General features: G+C 40.7%; 1 protein-coding gene across 7 annotated transcripts in view; it reads right to left on the minus strand.

Moving 5' to 3' along the window:
* The window catches only part of LOC126777943 (trithorax group protein osa), a 40776-nt gene that overhangs the window by 10154 nt on the left and 18470 nt on the right, over positions 1 to 12152 (minus strand). For all 7 annotated transcript variants that reach the window (XM_050501265.1, XM_050501263.1, XM_050501260.1 and 4 more), the window contains exons 2-6: positions 9938 to 10570; positions 4238 to 4394; positions 2788 to 2919; positions 836 to 1066; positions 331 to 524 (exon numbers count right to left, since the gene is read on the minus strand). In XM_050501265.1, the coding sequence (XP_050357222.1) occupies positions 331 to 524; positions 836 to 1066; positions 2788 to 2919; positions 4238 to 4394; positions 9938 to 10570 (1347 nt within the window). The remainder of the gene's footprint in view (positions 1 to 330; positions 525 to 835; positions 1067 to 2787; positions 2920 to 4237; positions 4395 to 9937; positions 10571 to 12152) is intronic.

Raw genomic sequence — 12152 nt, forward strand, 5'->3', positions numbered from 1 at the left:
AGTCATAAATTTAGATGTCGCCAGGGGATTCTAACTCGGTCCTACTACTTTGAATCGAATCGAAATCGAACGAAAACGAGCTCTACTCGTTTTTTTTTACGTTATATGCAGGCGACGAGCAAACGGGCCACCTGACGGGACGGGGTGACTACCGCCCGTGGACATCGGCGAGGTAAGAAACAATAACCCCTCCTTACCTCGCCAATGCGCCACCAACCTCGGGAACGAAGACGTCATGTCCCCTGTGCCTGGAGTCACACGGGACGCCCCAACACTAAGTATCGGTGAGCCCGCTCAGACGAGACCCGGCACGAAGGTCGGACAGTGTACCTGCGGATCTCCATCTCCTCGTGCGGGCGGCGCGACGTGTTGTCGGGGAACACGAGCTCGGCCTCGTCCACGTGCGCCACGAGCCCGTTGAGGAAGTCGCGGAACTTCTTGAGCGCCGCGTAGAACGGCACCTTGTCGGCCGCGCGGGGCAGCTGCGCGCAGCGCGCCGACGACGACGGCATCACCCACATGTACTGCGGACACGGACGGCGGAGGCTAGGGCGCGTTTAACTGTACTCCCTACGGGTATGCCCGTGTGGGAGGTTACTAGATCTCTAAGGCACCTGTGAGAATGTTCGCGACGCTATGCATCTATCTCTTGTGAATCAGACTGACGACTTTTATGCTCAATAAATAGACGATAAGCCATTAATTAAATGATCGATAATGTTCTGGTTCATATCGCATGGTTCGATGTTAATAATATCTTGTTATCGAGATATTTATTATATACAATCTGCGCGAAGTCGGGTCGGGTAGCTGGACGCGTATAGAGTGTCCTCACCGTATTAGTCCCGGCTATGGTGTCCGGTTGCTTGCCAAAACAAAAATCTTTTTTCCCGGAGAAAACTTCGTAGATGAGCTTCCCGTTAAACACGGCCACCTTCGGCCGGAACGTCTGTAACTTCTCCAGTAAAATGGCGGACCCCTCCTTGATCTCTCTCCGCGTCAGGTCCGCCGAGCCCTTGGTGGGTCGCGACACCATGTTTGTGAAACCTATGCCGAAGTTCAGCAACTGGAATAGAAAGACAATAAAACTGTTTAGTATCTACGTATTAGGAAAAGTTAAATGGCCGTTCGTTACCACACGAAAAACATATCTCGATCAATTCTTTTGTTTTGTATATAAGAAGGAAGAAACGAATTAAATAAGCGGTAAGATTCGCTGTTATACTTCAAAATAAGTGTATAAACATTGAGAATTGTTTTCTATAATAAGATTCAGCAGATATTTTTACTTTAAGATATTAAGATAAAACTTATTGCACAACACAGGAATATATACATAATGAACAAGTAAAATCATCTTTGTTCTATTTCTATGTACAAATTTATTTTTATATAGTTTACTTAGTAATTTCAATTGACAATTTTTGCCAGTTCTTGTTGGTGAAATATCCACTTCGAATTTGTGTCCATATAAGAAGTTACTTAAATTAAAAAATGCTTATTTAATTTAATGCTTTGCTAGTATATTTAGTTACATCAGTTCAAACACAATTTTATTAAATATTAGTAATGACATGATATATTTTCTTATTCCCCGTGCGATAATTTACCAATTCAACGTCCGAGATTCGATTTTTGATCGAAGCAAATATTTGTATAAGTCACAAATCTTTCAAATCCGAGTGTATTGACCTAGCCGAGGATTTACCCTTCTCGTTTCCGAGAGCATAGGTCATCGCCTTACCTGCCAGTCGTGTTTAATTACTAACTTTTCGGTAAAAAGTGTTTTATTATATATATATTGAATTAAGAAATCATACAGAAACGAAAACCGTCTTTAAATAAGCATGTTTATAAATAAGAATAAAAAAAAAATTATTTGACTTTTTATAAGTTAATCAGTTTCTTGTGATTTTGAATTTTCCGAACATTTATTAACATCATCAAACGGCGTGTTTATGGCGCCATCAAAAAACTCATATTTATTTTATAATAAAAATAAAATTTAAACAACGAAAAATGTTTAAGCACAACAATGAAAGGCTTCCGCATGTTAAGTCAACATTTATAAAAATAAATTTCATAAGAAAAAAGGCGAGACGTTCAAGAAGTATCCTTAGAACAACTCGTGCATGCTCGATAGGCATCTCTATTTCCATCTTCGTCATAAATTATTAAAAAAAAAACTTCGTAATGTACTAAAACAATTATCCAGTAACCAGAAGTAGGAATAAATAAGTTATCGAAAAGCAATTTCCATCAGACTGCGAATCGAGACTAGCTCGTGCAATATATCAGTCGAGTCAATATAAACAACGCGTCGAGAATATTGGAAAAATGAAAAATATCGTACAATCTTAACTCCATTAAATAAAATTCAGCGATTTGTCTAAATATTGTAAATCGTATGGCGATGGCCTGAATTCGGCTTTAACTGAACGCGAATATTCGACCGAATGATCGCTATAATATATTTATTAGAAGTTTAAGCGCTAATCTCTGGACATCTTGAGAAAACTTAACTACTAGCGTTGAAACATTCTTTAAACACACGAAAAACAAAAAATCAAACGATACCAAACATTACATTCCAAAATACTCGAGAAAATACTAATGTCAAATGTGTGACTTGTGACGGAAGACGGAAGGATTCCTCTGGATGAAAAGTTTTAAAAAAGTAATTATTTTGTATATGAATAATTTATATTCAAAAGAAACACAAATTTAGAAAGAAATTCACAAGAAATTTAGAAAGCATGTACGGTCGATGTGGCACAAGCAGCTCACCTTGTAGTCCTCGTCCGCACTCATCTGCTCGCGCGTGAGGCCGGACAGGTAGAGGCACTTCCAGAAGTGGTTCCCGGGGCCCGCGTAGTGGTGCCCCTTGTAGGCCGCGAACAGGCCCGGGTTGATGCCGATCTGAAGGGCGACGGACTCCATGTTAGTACCGAGGTCGTGGTCCGCGGTGGGAGGGGATATACGTCATTATACGGAAAAGGTGTTCAGTGTTTTTCCTGATACTGAATTTAACTAATTTAATGATGTCCATAAAACACATATAGCATAACACGTAGGACTTGCCGTTGATCTTAAAACCTTCGTGTGTGTGTGTGTGTATGAAGTTTTATATTAAAGTTTGCATGACGCACATAGAGTCTAAAGCGGTCGTTTGAATATCTTAAATAACTTTATTATTTCGTAGATATACATATATCAATATTGGCTCTCAAATGTGAATGAATATAAAGTTATCGAAAGCATTTTTCATATATCATTACTCAAGCAAGACAAAAGCGGCGCGTCTAATTAGTGCAGCAGGAAAGCGTGATCGCACTCGCAATGATAACGCCGAGGTTTGTTCGAGGTCACCGATGTGACGCCGCACTTTGAGCTCCCGGTCACTTCCTCAACTATGTAACATCACCTCAGAATACATCGCCTCCATGTGTACTACATATGTTTGGAAACGATACGTCCCAGTAAATAGAAACACGTAGATTTTCACCGAAGGTCGCGGGTTCAAATCCGGACAAGCAGCACTATATTTTTATGTGCTTATTGTGTATTTATAATTCATCTCACGCTTGGTAGTTAAGGAAAACATCGCGAGTAAATCCGAATGCGACCGAGTCCTGTAAACGAGGTTTTGGAGCTTCTCATTGTACTCTACATTATTGGATACACACAATTAAAAAAAAATATAGTGTGTAGGTTTCCTCACGATGTTTTTCCTGATTGCCAAACGTGAAACGATTTATAAACACAAATTAAGCACAGGAAAACTTCACCAGCAAAGCTCGTCTGGATTTAAACTTGCTACTTTACGTATATTCTATCCACTGGGCCATCTCAACTCAATCTACCCAGTACTAAAATAATTTTATTTATTAACGGTATATTTTAATGTAATCATGTTAGTCTGACATTAGTAAAAAGTATTTGAGTGAAATAATATCAGGAAAAATTGTAATTCAAAGTTCAGTGACCTCGGCTAATTTGTAAATTCTGCCAACTCTGTGTTAGGGTCTGTGTTATATATGTAACTATATTAAAATAACTGGGCATATAATTACTGCCGTAGTACACGAGTTATATTATACTACGAAGGTTCACCAGGTGGTGAGTTATATCTGTGCGTAGTAAGACGTCAGCGCTCGTGACAAGCTCTATCCTGTAGCGTTAGTGTTCGTGTGTGCGTGCAAGGGGACAGGGGTCGTCGTTGTGCGATCGTACTCACAATGATGATGTCGAGGTTCTCGGCGAGGTGGTCGGGCAGCGTGCGGCGCGACACCTCCTCCTCGCTCATGCCGTTGAACCGGTCGTGCTTCTTGCGCTCCTTGACGGGCCGCACGGCCAGGCCGCCGTCCAGCACGCCCTCCACCTTGATCTCCATGCTGGAAAATATCAAAACACGCTTTAATCCCTCACATCGTACGATGAAATACATTCACATTGAAATTTTGGGAAGATTATTTGAAATGCCGGATTTTATCGGCGATATAAATTTTTTTTTAATTATGATCAATGAAAAGGAAAATTAAATAGCAAAAATATAATAGGTATAAAGCATCATATTGGCCTAAGCGTATGGTCACGGCGGCGTATCAACTGCATAGGAGATATAAAAGTGATTAAGTGTGTTCGCAAACAGAGGTGCACTCTCTATTTCTTTACTGATATAATCCGATGCGACCGGAGGGATATTTTGCACAGGACTAGTGGTTTTACGTGCTTCATCGAGGCAACGGAACACTGACAACTTCAAAATTTCGGGCTACTGAGTTTTCCTTGTAGAAGAAACCAAAACCTTTTATTGGTCAAGCGGGGTCGGACATATTCATTCATTGATTCGATGTAATTAGCCATTTTTTAGTCAACGAGACAGTCTGTCTAAAACATATAAATGTAATTCTTATCTTAATTAGGCTTCGCGCTTTTAAATTTTCCATATGACATTCCATACTCTTTCTCTATACAACCACGCTTTCGCTTTTATAATAATAGTACGGATGATTGAATAGAGGTTCCTTTATGTTTACGCACGGTCGTATATGTTCTGGACAAATTATCTAGTCTCCCTTAAGAACGAGCGCCGTGGCCCGTGACCAAAGTTAGTGAAGAGGACATCGTTATTAGTAGCTACTTATAGTATCGATCGCGATGTAACATTATTTATGTATATTGCATTAAGAATCATCGAGAGAACATTAACGGAATTACGTTATTCTTTAAGACTACTTCATTTTACACGTTACTTAGATTTTATTCGTTTTATGTAAACAAACATTGTCTAAGACTATTGTCTGTTACGTGAATCGATATATAACGAATAGTTTGAGTGTTCATCGAAATTCGAATCTGGTAACGCATTTCATGTTTTAAATAACTAAGTTTGTTTTAATAATTGTTCGCAACATATTTTGAAATTTCAATGTTTCAAAATATACTTCTGACACAAGTGTTTGGCGATACTTGTATTGCAAAGATTAGTTTCGAGGCCTTCGCGTATATAGAGGACTACAGAGAGCCCGCGGCTGACTTGAATCCCTTTTTCGGGATAAAAGTGGCCTCTGTACCACACAATCCGACCAGTAAACTATGTCTATGTAAATCAAGTCGATTTTGAAATAATAATATTATAAATTTGTAGTCCCCGTTACTAATTTTCAGTTTACTATACAACTATAACTTATATTCAATTAGATGTCTAATTTGTTTAAAAACAATTAATATCCGAGACCGTGGTTCTCAGTCGTCACATCAGTTCAAAGTCAACTATAATTGTAGAAAAAAAAAACATTTTGGATTAACAATGCAATTAATTACTGCTTATTAGCAGAAGCATGAGATATTTTAATCTTTTATAAGATTTGCGAAATTCCTAAGAATATTTATAATTTAACAAAGACTTCATACCGCAGTTTCTCAGAATTTATTCTGGGTTCGTTAGATTACAATATACTGTCTGACCACAGCGTGCACTTTAAGGTTAGATTACGAACTAGATTTTGTTTGTCATCACTTTTCAACGATTCCTGAACACTTAATCGTTCACCGCGACCGTTACGAAAGCTATATTAATTTAAAAAAAAAACTGTTTGACTGTGCCTCTGTGAGCGCCGGCCATAATTCTATTAGCTATTGTATCCCTCACAATGGTTTTCGCTACAAATTTCTCGTCGTAAATGTCTCGGTTACTTCGACGTATAGTTAGGCTAGGCTTTCGACCACTAGTTCTACAAGATATTCTACCTACGCAAAGGCTTCATTCCTTTTAAAAATTCTTTCGTACTCATGAAAGGATATTTCTAGTGGGCGCTACACAAACTGTTAACCCCAATATAAACTTTCCCGAATTCGCTCGCATAAAAATAATGGGAATTCATTTATTAAGCGGTTATCCGATACGGTAATGAATTCGGCGATACGAGCAAAATAAACTAATTATATTAAATTATGTGAAGCGCTAGAGACAACGGCTCCTGCTACATTTTTTCTAAATATCTAATATTATTTACGCATAACTATCATACAACAAAGGTTTCTATTTCACGGTCCGTATTAATAGTTATCGAATGGCAGCTTTTGAATAATGATTTAAAAGTTCGACGCGTCTGTTGTTGTTTCATTACACGTGCTCGTTGCACGTTACTCACGACGCGGGGCCATAAATTAGTCTAACACGGTATTATGTGTTGTTTTGACGAGTTATTACATTTTTGACGTACCAAAATTCATAACATAATAAGCCGAATTTGATATATTATAAGCACTTATCTGAATAAAACGGTTTCGTATTAAAATAACGCAATAACAATCGAAGTATTTACATATTATTTGCAAGAATCGTGTCATTAAGAGCGTAATAAAACGATATTATAATATTAAATGTAGTAGGTATTGAGGAATTCATTTCCAACTGATTCCAAAATATGATAATTTTTTGTTCCAAGACCTCGAATTCATATTTGTGTCGGTGGCTCGGGAGCCATTTGCATGCTAATTGTCGGCCAAGTATATTTAAGCTACTATTAAATATTGGTAGCAAAAAACCTAATTACCTCGATATGAAAAAAAATTAACAAGCGGTGTGCAGACAAACATCAGAAAGTTTAATCACACGAGGTTTCCGATCCGATGTTATAAATTGAGTTGGCGACGCGTTACGTACAGATAATATTTATTGAAGCCGGTTTTGAAGTAATTACATAAAATACACATATTAATAAGTGATATACACAACAAGTGAAGTGAATAATTTTAACATCCGAATAAAATGAGACACAATTAAAGCGCCTCGTAACTGCAGAGACGCAGTCGTTAGCGCTTTTCACGTGTTTCGATGAAGTTTTTCGGTATTATTTTTTCGAGGTGGAATAGCGGAACACTACATAATTGAGGCTAAAACGATTATAATGTAGAAAGCATTATAAACGTTCGGTTTGGACGATTCCACCTTGATCTGATTATTTCGCTCGAATTTTTGGCTAGCGATAGCGCGGGCTTCGGTTCCGGTACCGAAATACTTGCGACGTAAACAGTGCGCGAGCTGCGCGCGCATCCTACTGGCATTGTTCACGCATTCATTTCGGAACGCTACGGACCTACACGACTCTCATCTCTCCAAATCAAAAATTATACTCATTCATATAGTACAGAGAAAACGACGTCAATAGCAATTATAAGCGCATTTATCAAACGCCACCTAAGCCTAAGATCCAGCGAGATCGTGACGCTGCCTGATCATTAAGATCACCTTTATTTGCTCGCGGAGCGTGCAGCGGCTCGCGTTTATTGAAAATTTCGTATTGTCATTAATAGACACTAACGATGTAATAAATTGCAATCATTACGAAGCCTGTCACAAGACGATGTTGGAAATGAGGTTGCGGTTGATGAGAATAAAAAAAACCGAAGCAAAGTTTAAGTGAACATTACGGATCGGAGCGATACGAAACACAGCAGTCGTTTCGAGTTTATTTGGAACAGTGAGTGACTACTGTATCAAATCCTTGCGGACTCGTTCTCGTTGTTTGGTCATTCGAGAGTGGCCTTCCTTTTAAGTTGGGCTCGGTCGACTCCTTTCACTACCCTTAATTTTAATCATTGTGTCAGATTTATCGAAACATAAATGTTTAGCAATTAAAAATTACTGGAAATTGGAAACGACCTTCAAAACGTTCGAACCAGTCGCGGAAATCGGTCGCGTCCCATTCGTTTCACCTTCCTTCAGCGGATGAGGTCATCAAAGCTCGCAACGAGAGGCTGCATTTACATTTATGCGCAGACCACACTCGGCAAACACACGTATACGTAATGTGCCGTTATTTTAGCGCTCATTAAAGTGGACGTAGTTTCCACTTTCAGATTATTTAATAATAATCTCCCTCGACTCTAACTTTTAAACATCGCTATGGTTTTCTCTTCGTAGTTGGAGAGCAATTTTAAAGTTTCAAGGGTATACAGAGCTAAGAGTCTCGATTAGGCGCACAGTAGTGGTTTTGAAAGGCGGTTCAAAGACATGAAATCGATTCTCAACGGCTCCGATGTTTTCGAAGCTGACGCGGCGACGTCACGCGCGGCGCGGCTAGCACGCCATCGCTCCGACCGCTACGTGACTGCGGCGCCTTACTCAAGATCACTCCGATTGCGTTACTGATATCATCCGAACTGTACGATACTGCTGCCATTGTCTTTAACTCACATTAAACAGCTATGACTACTATTCGAGTTATGCTCGTTAACAACGCGATCTATCAGATAACTAATCGGTTTACATTCCCTACCCAACGTCCGTAAACTTTATCGTATCGAGCAATTAAATTATAATTTTTTTGTCTGTTTACAATTAAAAAATATGCCTGTCTACTCGTTGTGTAGTGTGTAATTGAAATAAATTATATATTCTGGTAATTAATTTGACATAGTGCGTACTACCTCAAGCGTGCTTTAATTATATTGTGTTTTGTAATTTAAAGAACGACAGATACAATAATTATTAGGTTACTATGTACTTTTCCGATTCTTTGTTATACCAGAATACCACTTACAGGAAATGGACACCAATTATCATTAATCATTTCGAGTAACTAACATGTTGGGTATAAAATTTTTACAGTTTCTTCATCTGTGCATATATTTAAAGAGCGAAGATATTTTAGTGTTCGCGTCCAACGCTGGGACGGCCCCGACTGGTCGGACCATATATCACAGATGAACGACACGAACTAGTCAGTCGCCCTGCAGTTAATCTTACACATCGCCTTGGCTCTATAAGTGTCAATGGTGGGCAGTCAAGGATCTTTGTCGAGTGAGTCACGTCACGAACTCATGGAAACAAAACTGTTTGCCGATTCATCAAACTTTAGTAATCGTCGACTCTAACAAATATCACTCGAAACGAACGCGTAGGGGCCACTTAAAACTTATCAAATTATTTATAGTTCCTGGACGCGCATATAGATGACACAATCGACTGGTTTCGCATTTGGTTATACTACCGCAAACGAGTTTTTGGAGACTATTTTAAGACTATCTCCGTTTAGCTATACATCCTGTCGAAAGTATAATTTTGCGACTCGAGAAGAGCTTGCGCCACGTGGACATTTGTTTTTATAGATTTAGGGAACAGATAGTCGTTAGGGGTTAGTCGTCGTGCGTCGGGCGGTGGTGGATGTGGGTCGCGGGACTAATTCCGTCGCGGGGTCACCGGCCGCCGTCGGCGCACGCCTGCCGCCTACATCGTGTCGCTGGATTGCAGAGATCACGCGCCGCACACTTCCCGACCTAGCCGCGAACCGCTTACCGAGAGACCGAGCACACAATATTCGATCTTACATTTGGAGAATCGTTACAGAAACGCAACTGTATTTCGATTGTTCGAAGATATCCGAATCTGTCGGTTACAATAACAGCATTAAAAAACGACTAAACTTACCCATTTTCGTCTTTAATTTTTTTCTTTCGCCCTCTTTTCTTGGGTTGATTGAGCATCATCTGCTGCGGGTGCATCTGCATGTGCGGATGCTGATGCTGATCGTGGTGCTGCATGTGCGGCGGCATGTGGTGCTGCTGGCCGAGCATCGCGCACATCGCCTCCTCCTCGACGAAGGAGTAAGGGTCGTCGCATTCGCGCTTGACGCCATTGTAGAGGTCGTCGTCACGCTTAGGCGGCGCATACTGGTTGTGATGCTGCTGGTGCTGCAGCGACTGGTGGTGGTGGTGCTGGCTCATATCATAGGGCGCGTCCGGTTCGCGCTTGAAGGCGTAGGGGTCCTGTGGATACTTGGGGAAGGGAAAATGCTGGTAGGGCTCAGGCTCGTGCGCGGGCGCAGGGGGCGGCGCGGGAGGCGGAGGTGCGGGCGGCGGTTCGAAGTGTCGGTATGGAGAGGGGAAGGGGCGCTGCAGCAGCGGCTCGTAGGCGGGCTCAGCGGGAGGGGAGCGCGCGGGGGGCGGCGCGGGCGAGCCCTCCGCGCTCGAGGGCTTGCGGCGCGCCGCCTCGCCGCTGTTGCTCGTCTCGTACCCGTCGTCCTGGCTCTCCGCCGCCTTCGGCTTCTCCTCGCCCTCCTCCCTGTCGAACACAGAGTACTTTATTGATATGTGAATACGATGAAACTCGCTCGCTTGCTCTATCACAGGAGACAGCGCATCTCATTAGACTCATTCGAAGTCGAGTATCCGCGAGATTACGATGACGTGTGATTATCTATCGTATATTAATTAGCCGGTTGGAAAGTAGTCGTGGAGTGACACCCGTATTGATTATCTGTAAACGACTCGTTCGAATGTTTTATTTACGGTGACGTCAGTATGCAGGTGCGTTCGACTTCAAACTTCGAATTATCGCTAGCCACATTCGAGGATACATAATTTAAAGCTTGTTCACACTTAGTGTTTACGCTGTGTAAATACGGGTCTAATTTAAAAAGCTAGATTCTCAGTCGGTAAATTAACAGACATGGACGTTTCGATAACAAATAATGCATAATTTTCAAACGTCGGTACGTCGGCGGCTCGGTTCGGCGCGACGGAGTGCAAGAGGCCACATGCGGTGTGAAGCGGCTGTCTTTGATAATATTTAGATTTTCGTTTAGCGATAACGGGGGCGAAGGCACGTGAACGTCTGAATGCAGGTGATTAGTCACCTGTCTCGGTGGAGCTACTCCGCAACCTCGACGAACGGAACGGAGCGGCGCGGATACGAGCACCGGCGACCTTTAAACAAAAGGCTTAGACAATGCGAAGCGCTTGCCATTTGAGGAACGCGTGTGTACAGCCAGCTCTCGAATGTGACCTTTATCATGGATTATGTGACAACACATCCCCGCAGTCTCTTGTGACGAGTACCTACCTACCTACCTACGTATTCAAAGAACACTCAGAATTAACGTTTTCGTATGAACTTTCAACTGTAGGTATACGTTGTATAGATTTTATCTTTTTCCTCGTATACGTTCTGAATATTCACGTTTTGGTATTTTATTTATAACTAAGCAATATAAATTATTTATTTTTAACATTTAAAAGATAATATGATGAAACAAAAACATCACTTAAGTGCATCAGCTATTATTTGTTCACTATAATTTTCTTACATGTAGTAAATTTTACTGTTTCTACAAGTATGATCATTTGTGTACAATAAAAGAATTAACAAAAACAACGTCCTTTATGTTAAATATTCTTATGGATTCTTTGTTTAAATACGGCTTAGGAAGGCAGGTGAGCAGACAGACCACCTGATGGTGAGGTAACTTCGATCACTAATCGATACTGTGGATGAATCGCCTAGCACGGGATCTAAACTATGATATATTGTTTGATTTAATATAAACTCCACGTTAAGAAGATGGACGACAACGTGACTCAAAAGAAAACTCAGTTAACGAAACAATTTATAGATTAGAAGCGTATTATTAGAAGTGTAAAGTCAATTACATCGTTCACAGCCATTGCTGTCCCAAAGCAATCGATCTTTTCCGATACGAAGGACGTTTGAAGTCCTTTTCTTTCCGATTCTTTCTCTCTTTACTACCCTATTTCACACATTGGTAATGAAGGCCAACTTATTAATACGTTAAGGTAGATTATAACGTGAAGTTTTCGAATTGTCACATAAAATCTTCCGGGGGCAAAATACTTGATTCTATAAT

Source organism: Nymphalis io, chromosome 24 (assembly GCF_905147045.1).
Source record: "Nymphalis io chromosome 24, ilAglIoxx1.1, whole genome shotgun sequence".
NCBI lineage: Eukaryota > Metazoa > Arthropoda > Insecta > Lepidoptera > Nymphalidae > Nymphalis > Nymphalis io.